This window comes from Scyliorhinus torazame, chromosome 2, assembly GCF_047496885.1.
Source record: "Scyliorhinus torazame isolate Kashiwa2021f chromosome 2, sScyTor2.1, whole genome shotgun sequence".
Classification (NCBI taxonomy): domain Eukaryota; kingdom Metazoa; phylum Chordata; class Chondrichthyes; order Carcharhiniformes; family Scyliorhinidae; genus Scyliorhinus; species Scyliorhinus torazame.
In genome coordinates, this window is record NC_092708.1 from 57,020,076 (window position 1) to 57,041,820 (window position 21,745).

The window sequence follows — 21,745 nt, forward strand, 5'->3', positions numbered from 1 at the left end:
TCATGTGTACAAGCCATGAAAGAGCAAAAAGTCACTAAATCTGCACCTTTTCTTCAATTGGCTGGTTTCAAGAATTAGCGTAATCTTTAAGAGATTGCATTTCACCAGTAATCTGGTCCAGTCCGGCACTGGTCGTCTTGAATAAGTAAGGTTGTTAATGTAGTAATACCCGAAAACAAGCTTTATTTTTCTCTTTCAAGCAGGGAAAAGAAGAGCCCAACTCTAGACAAATTGCTGAACTGCACACATTACTTTGATTTCTGAACCCCGGCTCCTTTTCACGGTTGCAAAATTGTTGGAGAAGAAATTCTAACCTTAGTTCTGATTAGCTGCAGAGCTACTGAAGTGCGCTTCCAGGCTGTGGCAGATGATAATCAATTCATGATTTCCATGCTGGTTGTGAGATTTTCCGGAACTCCCCAGCGGTTTCAAATAATTTACCCACTCCCAGCTATCTGCATGCAGGCCTGTCTGGTGCTTAGAGCAGAGCCCATTTTGTCTAGAGCTTAAAAGTTGTGCAAAGGTACAAAAATAGTTTACAAAGTTAATAACGCAGGTTGGAGTCTTTTTAAAAAGTGTTATTGCAGGAGTAGACTTGGTTGAAGACAGCAATATATTGAAAACAAATGGTGGAGCAACAGCCTATCTGGGACAGTAAGGCTTTTGGGGACATAAAAGGTGCTATATAAATGCAAGTCTTTCCTTATTTCTTTTCCTACACCACAGTGACTACACTTCAAGGTATTTTATTGGCTGCAAGGTGCCTCGAGATGTCTGGTGGTTGTGAAACAGGCCATATAAATGCACGTCTTTCTTCCTTTCCGTTGAATGTCAGAGTCAGGGCAGAAGCTCTCGGGTTCAAAGAATGCCAGATTTCAATCAGCCTTTCATTCTTCTGGTATTAATAATACGGAGCACCAAGTCAAGAGAAGAAAAAAGAACTGGCCATTAAGCAGTGGCTGATGCATGATTGCAATATTTCCCAATTGTTCAGCAATAAAGTGACAAGCAAAACCACATCTGGGGCGTCATTCTCCGACCCCCCGCCGGGTCGGAGAATTGCCGGGGGCTGGCGTGAATCCCGCCCCCGCCGGTTGCCGAAGTCTCCGGCACCTGATATTCGGCGGGGGCGGGAATCGCGCCGTGCCGGTTGGCGGGCCCCCCCGCTCGATTCTCCGGCCCGGATGGGCCGAAGTCCCGCCGATAAATTGCCTGTCCCGCCAGCGTGGTTTAAACCACCTTTTGAACGGTGGGACAAGGTGGCGTGGGTGGGCTCTGGGGTCCTGGGGGGGGGCGCGGGGCGATCTGGCCCCGGGGGGTGCCCCCACGGTGGCCTGGCCCACGATCGGGGCCCACCGATCCGCGGGCGGGCCTGTGCCGTGGGGGCACTCTTTCCCTTCCGCCTCCACCACGGTCTCCACCATGGCGGAGGCAGAAGAGACTCCCTCCACTGCGCATGCGTGGGAAACTGTCAGTGGCCGCTGACGCTCCCGCGCATGCGCCGCCCAGGGATGTCATTTCCGCGCCAGCTGGCGGGGCAACAAAGGCCGTTTCCGCCAGCTGGCGGGGCGGAAATTCCTCCGGCGCCGGCCTAGCCCCTCAATGTTGGGGCTCGGCCCCCAAAGATGCGGAGCATTCCGCACCTTTGAGGCGGCGCGATGCCCGTCTGATTGGCGCCGTTTTGGGCGCCAGTCGGCGGACATCGCGCCGTTTCGGGAGAATTTCGCCCCTGAAAGGCAAGTTATATCTAATGGAGATTGACTTCTGATGTCAATCAATCTCATTTATTAGCCATTTTTCCTTCCAAAGAGTATTAAAAGAGTGCAGTGGAGAAACATAACATAATCCAAAACAGGGAAAAACATTTTTGGTTTCACTCCCTGGCGATGCCACAGTTCAAATTTTTAAAAAAGTCTCTCTTCAGTGCAGAATACTGCAAGATGTATCATGTAAACAAGTCCCTGATGGAATTAGGAATGGCATGCCCATTTCCTTCAATCTTTATATCAGATATCCAGTTAGTGCCAGCTTCAGATAGCATCCAGGAATATTGACTGCTTCACCAAATTGTGGATGAAAAAACAATCTTTCATATTTGGCCTCTTCACCAACTTAGCTGTCAATTAAAGTTACTTTTTTTTTAAAGTTGGAAGAAGGGTAGCAAAGATCTCAGCTTACATCAATATATTACATATATATATGTATATATTACACCTTAGAGCATGCAAAAATTAAATGGATAATGTGTCTTGTGTTCATTCCCGATATTTAACCCAGTTATCTACATTGGGCTAATTGAAAATAATGATATTGCCTGCGACTTTAATTAATGTCAGAAGGAGCTGTTATTCTTAAAGCTCTTCAGGTCCAGTTGGTCATTCGCCTAATTTTACAGAAAAACAAAACTGTAAGCAAGTTCTATTTTTAGAGCTCATTAAACTTTGTCAATGGAGTCTTATTAATTGAGAGATAGTCTCCATTTTAAAGTGGAATGCAATCATCAAAGGATTACAAAGGGTTACCCAAGAAGGGTCACTCGTTTTGCATTGGGCCATATCAAAACAGGTCAGGATAAGCTCAACTGGCTCTTAAAGTTAACACGCCAGCTCTTGATTTTCTGGCAAGATGCTTTTCTTCCACTGATTGTTGACTCTCATGACATTATGGAGACTTTCTATCACATTGTCCAACATTACTAATGTTCCAATGCAGGTACATTTCACTTGGATTGATTGTCTTGTTTTGAATGTTCAAGAATAGGGAGTGAGGAGGAGTGAGTATTCCATTAATATAATGAAAGATTCAACAAGTTCTGCAAACAGTAAACATTTTAAACCACCTCAGAATAATTCCCACTGTAATAGCAGTTGCATCCAACAAAGGATCTGTTAGCAGTTCGGAGTTGAAAGGTGTAGGCCCAAGTTATTACTATCAATATTTATGGACCATCTGAAAATGTATGAATGGAGTAGGCTGTATCACATTGATATGCAACAGCAATAAACAAAGAATGCAGAGAGTTCTACGGTTGCTGTTGACTCAGCACCTTAGATAATCCATTGGGGGAAAAAATCATCTGGTGTGAATAACAGTAGGTTATGGATAACCCCAGAACTGCAACTTTCAAATAATAGGATGGAGCTGGGATGGGGCGGGAGGTGGGGGCATATAATTGGTAGGGAAGGTGCAGGGTGAATTTAATAAGGATATGGGGAGTACACACTGAGTAAAATAAATAACTATGATTTATTTACACACTTCCCGGTAGATCCCGACCGGGTCTCTCTCTCTAGTGGAATCCTTACTGGCCTACCTTTTATACAATGCAAAATGGAGTTCTCCCGCCCTTCAGCAGGGAGTTTGTACTCCGCGAGAACCACGGGGAAGATAATCATTCCCACTTTGTAAATTCCATGCGAGATATTACAGTGAAGACCCCATTACCTTACTATTTATCCCCGATTCAGTTCAGTGCAGGATGGGCTGAGAATAGCCTCCTTGTCTGCAGGCAAATTGAGGCCACTTAAGGCCCTCATTGTGTTGCTAGTGGTATTTAACCAGTGATAAATGGCGCCATGTCATATGACAAAACCACCAAGAACCCCTGATACATACGCCTGTGACGTGATGATGGGATTCTTCTTTCCCTGGTATCCTGAGTCCAATGGAGGGACTCACCAGCAGAGAAGAAGGGACCCTCGGGAAGCCACACCCCTGGGTTTGGCGATGACCTCCCCTCACTGCCCTTGCTGGGGTCTGGTTGACAGACCCCACCAATCTTGCCCCATTCACTTTAACTCCAGAACTCCAACGAAAATCCTTTCCTGGGTCACTGCACTGATGTTCCCAGTGGTACACTGATTACTGGAGACCTCCCAGCCTCTGAATAGCTGGCAAGTCTTGGGTTGTGATTTCTGCCCTGCACCAGGAAGTCCAGTGGGGGAAATCCTTCAGTGGAGCCAGGAAACCTGTCAGCAGCCAGTGGATTGCCTAATGGGACTTAATCCCAATGTGACTTCCAGAAATAGCCTTGCTAGAGTTCCCATCAGTTCTCCAGCCAGTGCATGGACCCAACACTGAGAACATTTAATTGTGCCCAAAGTGTGAAGTTCCTGAATTCTACATTTCATCAATCTTCACAAATTAAATTGTCTGAAAAGAAAGCATATGCGTATGTTAAGGATTAAGAGTTAACATTCAGATTGAGGGCCAGTGTTTGGGTGGAGAACCGTGGTTTGGGTTGAAGGTCAGAGTTATGGTTGGGCTTTACCTTAGGTTTAGACGAGGCTCTGCGCAACATGGTGCGGAATTTCCTCCCCCTCTGTGGCGTGTTCTGCAGCGGCAGAGCATGGCTTGCCAGTGGCCGACAGCGGGATCCCAACATTGTCAACGGGGTTTTCCATTGAATGCACCCCTCGCTGCTGGGAAACCCATGGCCGTGGCATGCCATTGGCAGGCCAATACATAGATACATAGAAAATAGGATCAGGTGGAGGCCTTTTGGTCCTTCGAGCCTGCTCCACCATTCATCACGAACATGGCTGATCATCCAACTCAATAGCCTAATCCTGCTTTCTCCCCATAGCCTTTGATCCCATTCTCCCCAAGTGCTATATCCATCCGCCTCTTGAATATATTCAAAGATTTAGCATCAACTACTTCCTGTGGCTCCACAGGCTCACCGCTATTTGTGTGAAGAAGTGTCTCCTTAGGTCTGTCTGAAATGGTTTACCCTGAATCCTCAGGCTGTGACCCCCGGTTCTGGACACACCAATCATTGGTAACATCTTCCCTGCATCTACCCTGTCTAGTCCTGTTAGAACTTTATAAGTCTCTATGAGATTCCCCCCTAATTCTTCTGAACTCCAGCGAGAATAATCCCAACCTAGTCAACCTCTCCTCATATGACAGTCCCGCCATCCCTGGAATCAGTCTGGTAAACCTTCGCTGCACTCCCTTGAGAGCAAGAACATCCTTCCTCAAAGAAGGAGACCAAAACTGCACACAATATTCCAAGTGTGGCCTCACCAAGGCACTGTACAATTGCAGCAACACATCCCTGCTTCTATACCCGAAACCTCTTGCAATGAAGGCCAACATACCATTAGCCTTATTTACCGCCTGCTGCACCTGCATGCTTACCTTCAGCGAATGGTGCACAAGGATACCCAGGTCCCGCTGCACACTCCCGTCTCCCAATTTACAACCATTCAGGTAGTCATCTGTCTTCCTGTTTTTGCTTCAAAAATTAATAACCTCACACTTGTTCAAATGATACTGCATCTGTCATTGGTTTGCCCACTCACCCAACCTGTCCACTTCTTGCTGTAGGATCCCTGCATCCTCATCACAATTCACCCTCCCACCTAATTTGGTATAATCTGCAAACTTTTTTGTTCCCTCATTCAAATCATTAATATATATTGTGAATAGCTGGGGTCCCAGCACCAATCCCTGTGATACCCCACTGGTTACTGTCTGCCAATTTGAAAAGGACCCATTAATCCCCACTCTTTGTTTCCTCTCTGCCAACCAGTTTTCTATCCACCTCAATACATTTCCACCAATCCCATGTACTGGTTACCTCGTCAAAGAATTCCAACAGATTTGTCAAGCATGATTTTCCCTTCATAAATCCAAGCTGACTTGGACTGATCCTGCCATTGCTTTCTAAATGTTCTCCTATAAACTCCTTGATAATGGATTCAAGCATTTTCCCCACTACCGATGTTCGGTTTACTGGCCTATAATTCCCTGCTCTCTCTCTACCTCCCTTTTTGAATATTGGAGTGAATGGGCTGCCCTCCAATCTGCAGGGACTGTTCCAGAGTCTATAGAATCCCGGAAGATGACCACCAATGCATCCACTATTTCCAGAGCCACCTCCTTAAGCACTCTGGGATGCAGATTCTCAGGCCCTGGGGATTTATCCGCCTTCAATCCCATCAATTTTCCCAGCACCATTTCTATACGAATGTTGATCTCCCTCAGTTCTTCCCTCTCACTAAACCTTTCATTCTCCAACATTTCTGGGATCTGATTTGTGTTCTCATTTGTGAAGACAGAACCAAAGAATGTATTTAATTGCTCAACCATTTCTTTGTCCCTTATTATGCATTCCCCTGTTTCTGTCTGCAGTGGGCCTACATTTCTCTTTACCAATCTCTTTCTCTTCACATATCTGTAAAAACTCTTAGGGCAGGATTCTCCCCTACCCGGTGGGGCGGGCGGTCCCGGCGCCGAGGAGTGGCGTGAACCACTCTGGTATCGGGCCGCCCGGAAGGTGTAGAATCCTCCGCACCTTCAGGGGCTAGGCAGACGCCAGCGGGGTTGGCGCCGCGCCAAACAGCACAGAAGGGGCTTGGCGCCACGCCAACCGGCGCTGAAGGGCCTCCGCCGGCCGGTGCGAGTTGGCGCATGCGCGGGTGCGCCAGCATGTGCTGGCGCCATCCCAGCGCATGCGCAATGGGTTTTGTCAGGAAACCCATGGACGTGGGTGCGTTGCTGGTGGACCGGAGGATCCCTCCAAGGGAGAATTCCGCTGACAATGTTTTTGCCTCAACTACCTTGTGGCAGTGAATTCCACTGGCTGCCAAGTCTCTGGGTGAAGAAATGTTGCTGCTCTACTATAAAATCATAGTTATTGAGCACACCATAATGTCCCACAACCAATAATGAGATTCTGACCAGATAATTTGTTTTAGCACTGTTGCGTGAAGGATAGGTATTCACTAGGACTCCTTGCTCTTTTGTTAACTAGTTGTCTTGGAACCATAGAATCCCTACAGTGCAGAAGGAGACCATTTGGCCAATGGAGTCTGCACCGACCCACTGAAAGACCACCCTACCCAGACCTACTCCCACGCCCTATCCTTGTAACCCCACCTAACCTGCACATCTTTGGACCTTTTGGCCACCTTTGGAAAATGTTATGCCTCGCTCAGAAGCCACATGAAACCTCGGTTTAACTTCTCCTCTCAAAGCTGGCACCCCTGGCAGTGCAGCATTCTCTCAATACTGCACTCCCTAGATTGTTAAAGTCTACATTGTCAAGGTCTATCTTCCAACTCTTGGTGGCAACTTGGCCTGGCGGACCACCACCTGCTACAGGGCCCATCTGATTTCCATTCCATTGATTTCATCAGGAGCGAGATTGCTTTAAAACTTCTCTTTGCTGTTTGCTGCATACGGAAAATTCCCTCCTTCTTCTGATTTGGTCAATGTCGAGTGAGAGCACAATGCACCAAGTAAAAAAACTGATCATCTGGACCAAGTCTTAAATAAACACAAGCATGGGGCAGGGACACCCATTCTAAACATAATACCTGAACAATCTCTCCAGTGCAAAACTAGAAAATCATTACCCAAAAGAAGAAAATAAATTGGTGCAGTTTGCAGTAAATGACAATGCATAATCATTATCATAATCAAGCTGATCTTCCGAAAGGAGAGTTAAAACACCTATCTAAATGTATGAAGTTGTAATCACTCCATCTTGAATCGTAGATACAGTTGTAAATATGTTCTAGATAATTGTCAGTCAGATACCACATCTTCTGTTCATGGATTCGCTAATTTACTGATTGGTTAAATTTGTTTATCAGTCCATGTTTTATGGCTTGTGGTATTTGACTATAACTCCCTCAATGTATGTATACGAAAGCATCTATAATGGGGTTAGATCCATTAAATGCAGTACTTAAGCTCTTTTTACTGTGTTTTAGTAAACACCAGAACAGCCTAAGTGATTGAGTAAATTCCATTTATCACATAAATTAAGGTTTACTGTCTAATTTGTTTATCTGTCTCTGTTATAGCTTTCTCTTTGCTGTCACTGAAGCTTGGACTGATTAGTTAAATTATACTCAGTGTAAGGTAAACTTCATTTGAATACATATTCAAATCCTGTCTTCTGACATTACTAACTGGAAATAATGCTCCACATCACATCACTGGCCCAGAATTCCAGTTAATTTCCATTCACATCATTTGTTTTTTGACAACATTTTAGCGACGATGACTTTTTGTTGACCCTGACAGTTCCTGTTAACTTTTCTTTCAAAACACAGCGCACTTTTTGTTGCACCAAATTTGGATTTTCTTGCATTTAAAAAGATGGATTTGACCTGAGGCACGATGGCAGTGTAGCAGAAAGAGCACTTGTTCCATGATCTCAGTGTCGCAGGTTTGAGTTCTATGACTGCTTTGGAATCGAATCTGCCTGCCTTTCAACCCACAAGCTACAAAGTCTGATAAGCCCAATTGCTCTGATTCTATAGTAACCCTGAGATGATCAGTGACTGAGATCACAGTCATGCACATCCCTTTCACAATGGGTACCACAGAATTTATCCATCCTGCACTTGTCAACTTTATTGGTTGCAGACTTGGAACATGTCAAGTTTGTTATTTTCTTCAACAAAAAGAATTCTCGGTAAACAACGCTGCTCTAAATTCCAATTTGCAGCAATTGAATTGGGTTCAGTGGTTTGAAATGATCTTCACTGTTGCCCACTGGAATTGCAACAAGGTATTAACTCAAACAAGTCATCCAGGCTCAATCATGTTCAAACTTGTCATCTGATTATAAAATGGAGGCTCTCTGTGAAGATGGTGCCATTATACTTGAGGAATGAAGAAAAGGTTGACAATATTTAGCTTGTGCTGTCACAAATGTATGTTCTACTGGTCAATCATGGCACAGTTTTATTTCCTGATCTTACTAATTTGGTTCACGTATGGGCAGCACGGTAGCATTGTGGATAGCACAATTGCTTCACAGCTCCAGGGTCCCAGGTTCGATTCCGGCTTGGGTCACTGTCTGTGCGGAGTCTGCACATCCTCCCCGTGTGTGCGTGGGTTTCCTCCGGGTGCTCCGGTTTCCTCCCACAGTCCAAAGACGTGCATGTTAGGTGAATTGGACATTCTGAATTCTCCCTCTATGTACCCAAACAGGCACCGGAATGTGGTGACTAGGGGCTTTTCACAGTAACTTCATTGCAGTGTTAATGTAAGCCTACTTGTGACAATAAATATTATTATTAAAGATTATTACTATTTTCAGTTAAAAATACAGCTTTTTTTCTCGTTTCCTCCATCAGATCATAGATTAGGACAGTCAGGTGATATCCAGTCTGCCACTGATATCAGAATCTGTACCGCAGAACCAGAGACAGAATCTTGTGCTCTCCCCTGAGGCAAGATTGATGGCAAGGGGCTTTTACTCAGGCAAGGGGGAGCCCTGCCACATTCCTGCCTCCACCCTGATTAAGTCCCTGGCAGGATGGTCCACAAACAACCTTCCCACCTCATTGCTAAATGAGGCCCTCAAGTGGGCAATTGATGCCCAATAGGTGCCTCACCACATTGCCCCTTGGTATTAGTGGTGCGGGGCGGCCTGGCTCTGTAAGGTGCACAACAATCTGGCGTGCTTTCTTGTAGTTACTAAAGGGGATCTTTTGTTCAAAGGCACTCGGTGCCTGATCAAGGGACGTGGCATCAGGAAGATGGGGGAGTGTCTCTCTCTCCACTCCCCTGACCTTGCTACTAAGCCTCTCCCCAGCCATCCCCTCCCCTCATCACTCACCTATGACTGGGTCCTTCCCCGATCTGAGGCCTCAGAGGATATAGCACTGGCAACAACCATCACTCTCCTGGTGGTGCTCTGGATGCAGAAGAGCAGCGGTCTCTGATTGGTTGGCAGTTCTCAGAAAGCGTCACTTGTGCCCTTATTCCTGGAGTGACAGAAGGCCCAGCAGGCCTTCCTGCATAGAAGCATATAATCCCTACAGTCAAAAGGAGGCCATTCAGCCCATCAGGTCTGCATTAACCCTCTGAAAGAACCACCTTATCTCGCCCCCCACCGTATCCCCGCAACACAGTAACTCTATCTAACCCACACATCTTTGGACATGAAGGGGAAATTTTAACATGGCCAATCCACCTAACCTGCACAGCTTTGGACTGTGGGAGGAAATCCACACAGACACCAAGTCCGGAATCAAACCGGGTCCCCTGAAGCAGCAGTGCTAACCACTGTGCCGCTCGGGCCAAGAAAGGGTTGAGCTCTCTAACCAGTGCCTGAGACCCTGTAGCCTCCACAACATTCAGCCCTACGAGTGGTATCAGTTTTGTTCTCCCTCTTTCCAGGAACTGAAGTATTCTGCCAAAATGTGAAGTGTCCATGGAATACTTGGTGAATTTGCAATGACCAGTGCTGAAGCAGAGGCTCAAACAGCTGTGACTTTGTGGTTTCAAGGCCACTGTTCTTTTGTCAGTGCTGTAGAGCTTCCCTGGCGGCAATACTGATGATAGCTGGAAAAATGTTTAAAGTCCATTGATCTATTCATCCTTCTGACCAAATCATCTTGTATCACTCCAAATGGTTATGTACTTTCTCAATTTGGAAAACTGAAGTTTGAGTGTCTGAACACTTAACTTAACCTCCAATCCTTTGTCCAAGTTTATTCAATCATCGTCAAAATATGTATTTAATTGGAAGTAAGGTTCAATGCAAAGGAAATATTCCCATATTCCTATTCTTTAACAAATGCCATTTTAAATCTTCAATATGTCAGGTTTATTTCAAATGATGGAAGTGCATTAAATTATAAAACCTGAATATCTGTATTTTTTTTTCATGACATTTTCACATTTCAAAGTTGTTTGTCATGCTCTGGCTTTAGATATTTTTCATTTCATCTGGAATGTTCTGAAGATTGATAAAAATGGAAATGACACTCTGAATTAAAATTTGCCGAACAGAGTCCAGTGGTGCAGTTTCACAGATCTGTGGCCACAGTTCTGATTTCATCTTGCAGCAATTATACAGGGCTTTGGTGAGACCACACCTGGAATATTGTGTACAGTTTTAGCCTCCTTATCTGAGGAGAGATTATCTTTCTCTGGACAGAGAGCAGCGAAGGTTTACCACACTGATTCCTGAGAAAAAAATACAGGCAGCATGGTACATAGTGGTTCGCACAGTTGCTTTACAGCTCCAGGGTCCCAGGTTTGATTACAGGCTTGGGTCACTGTCTGTGTGGAGTCGGCACGTTGTCCCCGTGTCTGCGTGGGTTTCCTCCGGCTGCTCCGGTTTCCTCCCACAGTGGATTGGCCATACTAAATTGCCCTTAGTGTCCAAAAAGGTTAAGTGGGGTTACTAGGTTAAGGGGATAGGGTGAAGGTGTGGGCTTCAGTCGGGTGCACTTTCCAAGAGCTGGTGCAGACTCGATGGGCCGAATGGCCTCCTTCTGCACTGTAAATTCTATGTACCTATCTATGTATGTTGGTACTCACATACAAGGAGAGATTGAGTCGGTTTCGAAGAATGAGAGGGGTTTCTTAGAAACCTATAAAAGTCTAACAGGACAAGACAGGATAGATGCAGGTAGGTTGTACCCGATGGCGGGTGAGTCCAGAACCAGGGGTCACAGTCTAAGGATACGGGGTAAACCATTTAGGACTAAGATGAAGAGAAATATCTTCACCCAGAGATTGTGGTGAGCCTGTGGAATTCGCTAACACAGAAAGCAGTTGAGACCAATATGTTTTCAAGGAGTTAGATACAGCTCTTGGGCTAAAGTAATCAAAGGAAATAGAGGGAAAGCGGGAACAGATTACTGAGTTGGATGATCAGCCATGATCATAATGAATGGCGGAGAAGACTCGAAGGACTGAAAGGCCCACTCCTGCTCTTATTTTCTATGTTTCCAAGTTTCTCTGATCGAGATCAGCCAAACCAGCAGAAAGAAAATTGAGATTTAATTGAAAAACATTGAACAGATGAGGTTTTCATGATTTTTAACGCTGGTGTAAAAAACGTTGTGCTGGAAACCAGCCCCACCCACAAATCTGTCCTTGCTCCTATAATTAATCATTAAGGCAAGCTTCTACCAAATGTGTTCATTTGGGATCATTCGAGAAATTAAGCATTCTAAATCAAATTAAGCTTCTTTTTAACTGTAAGGGTATGAATAGTCATGTTTTGAAACCTTCATTTGAATTTTTACATTTGAATGTTTTAAAATTATTTTCAGTTGTTTAAAATTGGTTCTTCACAGGTAGTGGTCACGGCACTCATAAACAAATATGCATATTTCTTGTCAGGGCCAATTTTCAGCGGTGTTAATAAAACGGCTTCAGGTTACTCCTTTTAAATGCACCGGTGTATTTTTTAATGTGAGAAAACATATTCCATTACCTTCCATTATGCTTCCCAATTGCATTGGTTCATGGAAGGTTTTATATCAAGATTGCTAAATGATTTTGAGCGGAAACTTGGACCTTAGTTTCACTTCAGGAAACCAGTGCAATTCAGGTCCAGATTCCTAGTTGTGCTCAAAGCGGTAACTCTGCTCCATTGTCATCGCATGATGAATTCAAAAAATGTACGTACGCAAAGCACAGATCACGGTAAAACAAATAATGGCAAAAATCTAAACACATTGGCTGGAATTCTCCGGTCGTTGCTAGCGCACCCCCACCAGAACGTTCCCCGGTGGCGTGAGGTGGCGACAATGGGAAGTCGCATTGACAAGCGACAGGAAGGTAGAATCCCGCTGCCAGCGAACGGAGCGCCATCGAGAAGCGCATGTCCGGGCCACAGGAGAATCCAGCCCATTATTTTTAAAGTCATCATCGATGCATGCGTAGAATATGCAAACATGTTTTCCATATATACAATTATATACTTTGGATTCTTAGCTTAACAGATCTGTTTATCCAAATATGGATTTTCCCAGAGGGGATGTTTCATTCTTTCAACAAAAAACTGAAATCTACGTTAAAAAATATGAACAATTTTTTTTAAAAATGATTCTTGGGCGCTTGCTAAATTTTAGTAAAGAGTTGTATGCTTGCACTTGTATGGATGCCACTTCCCTTTGTTTAGGTTGGTCTCCCTGTTGGGAAGGACTTCTCTTTCGGCTATTAAATCTATGTGTAAGGCTACGAGTTACAGATTGCATTTTCTTTAGCGCTTAACATTTCAGTTACTTTGATAGATACCTTGGTCATTTTGTCAGAATTAATATGGGAGTCGCATGTTACAAGCTGCCAAAATGCCTGCATAACAGTCAGAGTAATGGATTTAAGTCAACTGCTACATCAAAAGAGTTTATTCATTTTGACTCCTGCACAGAGTACACCTTCCCAGCCGCACATCACTTCAATAAGGTCTGGCAGATCCTGCCCACCCCTGAGAGCACTTAGCAGTGGGCTATCATCAAAGACAGCTCTCTTCTACACACTGTGTCACTGTCTGCTCCCTGGTCTTGATCCCACACAGAGGTGCGCGCCTTGTTTTTCCCTGAGCATCTTTCAGCTGCAAGGTAACAACTGCTGTCAGACAGTCAAAATCCTTGATTTTTTTTCCCACCCACGTCTGTCACAGTTAGTTATTAATGTCAACTGCAAGGGAAAGAAAATCAGTGGCCTTGTATCTTCCTTAAGGCTTGCTTTCATTCACCACTGCAGCTATTCGGATCCCACCTTCAAACTGACTAGCAGACAGCATGAGACATTTAGCTGCAGATCAAAGGCTGCACGTCAAGTGCAGGTCTCACTTTAACAAGATGTCACAACAGATATCTTTAGAAGAGCTTACCAAACTGGCTAAAGTTTGTTGTTTGCGTTCTTTGTAGAATTCAATGTTGTTCCCCTCGAGGCAAACCCAAGAACTGGTCCAGTTTTTCCTGAAAAAAAGAAGTACAATCTTTGATGTCCTCAGACCAAACAGTACAGAATATTTGTGACCAACAATCTCAGCGACACACGCCATCAATTAATCTGTTAATAGTTAGCTTCACGGAAGGCTGGTTGTTAAATTTGATACCAAATAAGTTGGCTCCTGTGTTTAATTTGATTTCCTTTTTCCTCCACCTAGCTCACAAAATAGACTGGAACAACTTGGAGGCACAAACTTCTTCCCAAAAATTTAGGGTTAGAGCTGAGTCAAGAGATTGGCAGAAATTCAGGACTAACATACCATCATTACGGGGGGAAAAAGTGCTTTCATCCATTTCATTTTTATGATCTTCATCATTCCCTACTGATTTCCAGGAAACACTTTAGTGCTACAAAAACTTGTCACAGAGTGCTTTGCTTTGAAATTCTGCTACTTCTGAAAGAGAGCAGCTCCATTAATTTCACTCCAGTGATAGAAACTTCCTTCATTATTGTTTAACTAGACATAACTCACAGATAATGTGCTTTTAACATTGTCAATCCTGTTGCCAAAGGGACCATTAGTTATATATGAACCTTATACAAGGATATGCTGGAAGATGTTGAAATTTTCTTAAAAACATGCTTTATATCAAAAAATGATCTTTAAATCTAACAGATGAAAACCCCCAATCAATTTTTTTAAAAAAGAGACAAAACCGCATTCCAATGGTTTGAGCTCACAGCCAAAGATGGCTACAGAATTTGCATTACTGTATCTTCCACATTCAAATACCATTGAGATGAAAACAAACATGTCTACAAAAGAACTCAAAGACAATGACCTTAGCAGAGTGTGAATGGACCGCACCTCCTATCCCATTAGCACAGAATCTAGACAATCGATTGTTAGCGATAATCACTGGGACACTGGGTCCCAGGCTGGAAGAGGGAGTCCCTCAAGTTCCAATTGGAAAACACTGGCCATGGATCCTTAATTGGATCACTAGGCAATTGAAGAGAAAAGGCCATGCGACAAGCCTTGTGTGTTTTAAGCACCTGCTTTCTTGGCAGAAGGACATACAGGTGGGATGCTGAAGGAACAAGATCCAGAGTGGGTTACTGCCTCTCTTGTTCAAGCTAACTAACAAGCTTTTGAGCCCTGTTTCCCGATTGTGACTAACTCAGGTGCTGAGATTTCTGAAAATGATTCAACCTAGCATCATGGTCTTCGGAGAAAGACACAAATCATCGATCTGGTTCTTCAAATCACCTCAACACTAAAAGCACCAGGAAGACTAAGTTAAACAGCAGCACCACCCAATTCAGCCTGACGCCAGCTAAGTCACTAACCTCCATGAACTGTATATCTCCTTAATTTTACTGGACTTTCATTTCCTTCATCTATCCTTCCCCACTCTGTATATCTATTTATGTGCTTGTGAAAGTCGGAGTGTATTTTATTATTTGAATGGTCTAAGTACAATAAATGCAACACTCTTTGCAAAAGTGAAGACAACCTTTGTAATTGTGTCTTTTATGATTACAGCAGGAAAACATTGAAATACCCGCTGAATGGACAAATTTATCAATATTAACAAAAAAACCTGTTGCGGTCAAACAAGGAAAGGGAAAAGAGAGGAGCCAGTCGATCGTTCCTCACCTGATCGTAACAAAAGAGACGTCTTGCGAAATTAGCGACGCTCTGGGTGCCTCGTGAGATCTCGTGAGACATCGCAATCTGGATCCCACCCTCCCTGGAGGTGTGGGGGGGGGGGGGGGCACCAATATGGCCGGTGATACCCATATGGCTGGTGTCACTCTGCAGAACCAAGGGCCAAGGTGGGAGGTCAGTGGGGTGTGCAGCAAGTTGGATGCCATGCAGGGCGCGGCATTGGCGGTCCATGCCTGGGCACCGCTCAGTCCCGTGTGGGATCACCCCGGTCACACGGCCCGTTCCCTGTCACACACACACTCTCCCCCATCCCTGGCAGTGCCCCCAGCCAGCCCGGCCAGTGACCAGCTCGGCAACCGCAGTCGTGCCTCTGTGTCTTGCCTCCTCTCTCTCCCTCATCAGCCACAACGCCGGTTTCACAATATTTAAAAGCACAAGTGAACCGCGTTGTCGGGAACTTGGCCCATCGGAGGCGGAGAATTGTGGAGGCCCCGGAGAATACCAGGTCGGGCCCGCTAATGATATGCAAATGGTGTTTGCTCTCCGTGTGTTCTGGACCGCATTTATGCCGCTGTCGAGGTGACAGGGAATTGAGATTTGGAGTCAAATCGGTCCCTGCCGCAAATTCGGCGTTGGAACTGATTCTCTGCCCAATCACGTTTCTTAATTTCGGCATCAGCCAATGGTGAATCCCACCCCATGTATTGAATCAACCAGGAAGTTATTGATTCTAATTAATTAAAAGCTTTACTTATTGCGTCTTTGGCAAATTATCACAAATCGCTCACTCGGGCAGAGCTATTGCCGAGCCCTAATTGTCCATGAGAAAGTGTGTTTTTGAACTTCTGCAGTCCATGTGGTGTAAGCACAGTGCTGTTAGGGAGGCACTTCCAGGATATTCACACAACAAAATTGAAGGAACGTTAATATATTTCCAGGTCAGGATGGTGAGTGGCTTGGAGAGGAACTTCCAGGTGGAGGTATTCCCATGTATCTGCTACTCTTGTTTTTCTAGATGGTAGCAGTCGTGAGTTCGGAAGGTGCTGTCTAAGGAGCCTGTTCAATTGCCACATCTTCCAACAGAACACATCATTGTGACAAATATTTTAACAGGTTTATGAATCAATACTTTTGAGAACAAACATACATAAGGACTTTGATTACCATTTAGGAGAAAGCAAGATGGATAATGCCCCATGTATGATCTGCTCTTCCCAGTTTTAGATAAAGAAGAATCCAGAAGATTGGTCCAATTTTAATTTGCCTAAATTAGAATTAAGAAGGAATTGAATGAGTGAAAGTGGCTTTGAGAGATTTACCAGCTTTACCAGCATTTTTAAAGAGGTTGACTACTGGGCAGATAGAGTACCTACCCCTGTTTCAGTTTTCCTTAGTATGAAAATTGGAGTTGCAGAATATACACAGGATCCTGGCTGTCATACTTGGAGACATCATGGCAGTGCATGTGGCACAGATTCTGACCAGTTTTATTAGTAATACAGCAGCCATAAAGGGTCATTTTATGATATTTGCGAGGTCTGAAGGAGCAGGAATGCTCTCATGGGAGGTCATCTTAACCAATCAACTGAGTAATGAGGGTGACCTGGCACCACACCCATCCATCCACATGGGCATTGCCCCCACCAAGTGAGCATATCCCACTATGGGGCCACTGAGGACTTCCCCCACACCTTTAGCACCCCCCTTTCAGGTCTCCCCTCAATAATGACACTTGGAGATTAAACTGTAAAGAAGGCTTTATTAGACTAATAACTATGCGACAGCTAGAGACGAGAGCTGACTGTTACAGACCATGAGGCAGCCCTTATGTATGGCTTCCTGATGGGCGGAGCCAGAGGCGGAGTCCCCAGGGTTACAAGCCCGGTCTTAAAGGGGACATCACCTTACATGATGATAAGGCAGTAACCGTTCATCACATTCACCCCCTGTTTAAAAAGGAGTCTGGCGGGGGTGAAGTGCCATCATAGGTCCATCCGTCTCGGTGGCCAGATTGTCCTCCTCAACCTCCTCAATTCAGGCGGTGGTGCGGCGGGCACGGACATCCCAGTTGAGGGCTCATCCGGGAGCACAGCGGTTGGAGCTTCGGTCCGGGTCGGGGCAGGGGAACTAGGCAGGGCCGGGGGTAGAAGAGCTGGCGCCAGTGGGGTGTGCAAGGGCGCAAGGTAGGGGCTCACCAACGGGTGGTAGGGCTGGAAGGGGGTGTGTTGTAGGGGGCGACGGGTCCTGCAGGGGAGCGGCGCGGGAAGGGGCATCTGTGGTGGAGGGTCCAGCGGGTGCCAGATCCCGGAGGGAAACCGTATCTTGCCTGCCGTCGGAGTACTCCACGTAGGCGTAACTGGGTTTGGCGTGGAGCAGTCGGACCTTTTCAACTCGGGGGTCCGTTTTATGGCTCCTCGCGTGCCTCCGGAGAAGAACAGGTCCCGGAGCCATCAGCCAAGGTGGAAGCGAGACTTTGGAGGTAGATTTCCTGGGAAGAGAAACAATCGGTTGTGAGGGGTCTCATTCGTGGCCGTGCAGAGGAGTGACCTAATGGAGTGTAGGGCATCGGGTAGGCCCTCCTGCCAGCGGGTGGTTGGGAGATTTCTCGACCGCAGGGCCAGAAGGACAGCCTTCCACACTGTCGTGTTCTCCCTCTCCACCTGCCCGTTTCCCCGCGGGTTATAACTGGCCGTTCTGCTCGAGGTGATGCCTTTGCTGAGCAGATACTGACGCAGTTCATCGCTCATGAACGATGTACCCCGGTCGCTGTGGATATAAGCGGGGAAACCGTACAGGGTGAAGATGCTGTGCAGTGCCTTAATCACCGTGGCTGAGGTCATGTCGGGCAGGGGAATGGCGAATGGGAAACGGGAGAACTCATCGATCACGGTGAGGAAATAGGCATAACGGTTGGTGGATGGGAGGGGCATCTGGGGGCTCGTTGAGCTCCCCTGGATGATACTTGATATCATACGAGTAGGTGGAGAGTTCGATCCTCCACCTCAAAATTTTATCGTTTTTTATTTTGCCCCGTTGCGTGTTATCGAACATATAGGCGACTGACCGTTGGTCGGTGACGAGGGTAAACCTCCTACCGGCTAGGTAGTGTCTCCAGCACCGTACAACCTCCACAATGGCTTGTGCCTCCTTTTCGACTGCAGAGTGTCGAACCTTGGAGGCGGTGAGGGTTCGGGAGAAGAACGCTACTGGTCTGCCTGCCTGATTGAGGGTAGCAGCCAGGGCAATGTCTGATGCATCGCTCTCTACCTGGAAAGGGATGGTTTCGTCCACCGCGTGCATGGCGACCTTGATGATGTCAGCCTTGATGCGGTTGAAGGCCAATTGAGCCTCAGCCAAGAGGGGAAAAGTGGTGGTCTTTAGGAGTGGGCGGGCTTTGTCCGCATACTTGGGGACCCACTGGTCGTAATAGGAGAAAAGCCCCAAGCACCGTTTGAGAGCCTTGAGGTTGCGGGGGAGAGGGAGTTCCTTAAGGGGGCGCATGCGGTCGGGGTCGGGACCTAGGACCCCGTCTTCCACGACATAGCCGAGGTTGGCCAGCCGGGTGGCGTGAAAAACTCATTTGCCCTCGTTATAGGTCAGGTTAAGGGCTCGGGCGGTCTGGAGGAAATGTTTGACGTCAGCGTCATGGTCCTGCTGATCAAGGCCGCAGATGGTGACATTGTCCAAGTACGGGTATGTAGCCCGCAAACCGTACTGGTCCACCATTTGGTCCATCGCCCTTTGAAAGACGGAGACCCCATTTGTGACACCAAAGGGGACCCTGAGGAAGTGGAAGAGCCGGCCGGCTGCTTCGAAGGCAGTATAGGGGCGGTCTTTTGGTCGGATGGGGAGCTCGTGGTAGGCAGATTTGAGGTCGACCGTGGAAAAGACTCGGTATTGGGCGATCCGATTTACCATTTCCGCGATACGAGGAAGGGGGTACGCATCAAACTGCGTGAATCGGTTTATGGTCTGGCTATAAACCACGACCATCTGTTTCTTCTCCCCGGACCGGACTACCACCACTTGCACTCTCCAAGGGCTGTTGCTAGCCTCGATGACCCCCTCTCCCATTAAACGCTGGACCTCTGACTTGATAAAAGCCATATCTTGGGCACTGTAGTGCTGGCTCCTGGTGGCAACAGGCTTACAGTCAGGAGTGAGGTTAGCGAATAGCGAGGGGGGTGCGACTTTCAGTGTCGCAAGGCAGCACACCGTGAGGGGGGGCAAGGGTCCGGCGAACTTCAGTGTCAGGCTTCGGTGGCTGCACTGGAAATCCTGTCCGAGCAGCAGGGGGGCACAGAGGTGAGGGAGGCTATAAAATTTGAAACGGGTGTATTTGGCACCCTGGATCGAGAGATCCGCAATACAGTACCCCGTGATTTGTACCGAGTGGGACCCAGATGCGAGGGCTATGGTTTGGGATGTGGGATGGGTGCGTAGGGAGCAGCGTCTTACCTTTTCAGGGTGGATAAAGCTCTCCGTGCTCCGAGTCGAAGAGGCATGCAGTGTCGTGCCCGTTGACCTGGACCTGCATCATGGAGTTCTGCAGGTGTTTTGGCCGAGTTTGATCGAGGGTGATCGCACCCAGTCGTAGGTAGTCGGAGTCGTCAGCCGAGTCGGACTCGTAAAATGGCCGCCGCCGCCGGCTGCGCGTGTCGGGTCGAGAAGATGGCCGCCGACAAGATGGCCGCTCCCATGATTCGCACGAGGCTGATGACGCGTCAGAAGAGGGCCTGTCGGGTCGGTGCGCAGCAGCATTGCGAGGCCTGCGGGCCTGAGAACCTGATTTTCGGGCCGGCTGTTCTTTGTTTTTCTGGCCCCTGGGTCTGGCCAGGCAGACCCTCGCAAAGTGCCCTTGCTTCCCGCAGTCGCTGCAGATCGCGGAGCGGGCTGGGCAGCGTGGGCGTGGGTGCTGGCCCTGCCCACAGAAGTAGCATGGTGAGCGGGTCGCCGCGTGGCGCAGGCCTGTAATGCGATTGAGTCTGAGGAAGTCCGGGGGAGGCTGGCAGAGTCCGCGGGGTACGTACCCAAGACCTCCAGCGAGGAGGCGAGCGTTAGCGTCTCCTGGAGGTCTTTTGTCCCGTTTTCGAGCAGCCGCTGCTGGATGTAGGTCGAGCGGATGCCGGACATGAAAGCGTCCCTGATGTGCAGGTTCATATGGACTTCGCCTGTCACATTCTGATGGTCACAGTCCCTGGCAAACGCGGTGAGTTTCTCAACAAACTCGGCGAGCAATTCCCCCGAGCGCTGACGGCAGGTAGAGAGCAGATGCCGGGCGTGCACCTCATTGATGGGTTTGACAAACCGCTTGCGGAGCAACTCGATCGCTTCCTCATAAGTCGTCGCCTTTTCGAGCGTGGCGGAGATTCTGTGACTCACCCGGGCGTGGAGTAGACGCAGCTTGCGTGGCCCCAGGATGGGAGTCTCTGCGGAGTCCAGGTAGGCCTCGAAGCACCGCAGCCAGTAGTTAAAAATTTCCTTACCTCCGGCGTTCGTGCTTCCAAATTGAGCTTCTCTGGTTTTAGGCCTGCGTCCATCCTGAATCTAGTTTAGTCTAATAAATTGAGGTACCCTCAATAATGACACTTAGAGATTAAACTGTAAAGAAGGCTTTATTAGACTAATAACTATGCGACAGCTAGAGACGAGAGCTGACTGTTACAGACCATGAGGCAGCCCTTATGTATGGCTCCCAGATGGGCGGAGCCAGAGGCGGAGTCCCCAGGGTTACAAGCCCGGTCTTAAAGGGGACATCACCTTACATGATGATAAGGCAGTAACCGTTCATCACATTGTGTATTTCCAGCAGTTTTTGTTCCTAATTCATACTTCCAGCGAGTGCAGTATTTTTGTGGGTTGATTAGGAAGAGCCAACATGGATTTCTAAAGGGGAAACCATGTTGACCAACTTGCTGCAGTTTTTTGAGGAGGTAACAGAAGTGTTTGATCTGGGTAGTGATGTTGATGTGATGCACATCGATTTTCAGAAGTTATTCGATACACTGCCACAGTCTTGTGAGAAAAGTTATAGCTCACAGAATTAAGGAATACTGAGAGGCCCAGTTGAGTGACATGGAGAGGATGTTTCCACTGGTAGGAGAAACTAGAACCCGAGGGCACAGCCTCAGAGTGAAGGGTCGATCCTTTAAAACCGAGATGAGACAAAATTTATTTCGCCAGAGGGTGGTGAATCTGTGGAGCTCTTTGCCGCAGAAGGCCGTGGAGGCCAATTTACTGAGTGTCTTTAAGACAGAGATAGATAGGTTCTTGATTAATTAGGGGTGATGGGGGGAAGGCAGGAGAATGGGGATGAGAAACATATCAGTCATGATTGAATGGTGGAGTAAAAGCGATAGGCCGAATGGCCTAATTCTGCTCTAATACTTTTATTCTTTTTTATAA

At 47.0% G+C, this 21,745-nt stretch overlaps 1 protein-coding gene across 3 annotated transcripts in view; it reads right to left on the minus strand.

Moving 5' to 3' along the window:
- arhgap15 (Rho GTPase activating protein 15) overlaps positions 1-21,745 on the minus strand; it is a 1,048,441-nt gene that overhangs the window by 720,816 nt on the left and 305,880 nt on the right. For all 3 annotated transcript variants that reach the window (XM_072471657.1, XM_072471649.1, XM_072471663.1), the window contains one exon: positions 13,607-13,694. In XM_072471657.1, the coding sequence (XP_072327758.1) occupies positions 13,607-13,694 (88 nt within the window). The remainder of the gene's footprint in view (positions 1-13,606; positions 13,695-21,745) is intronic.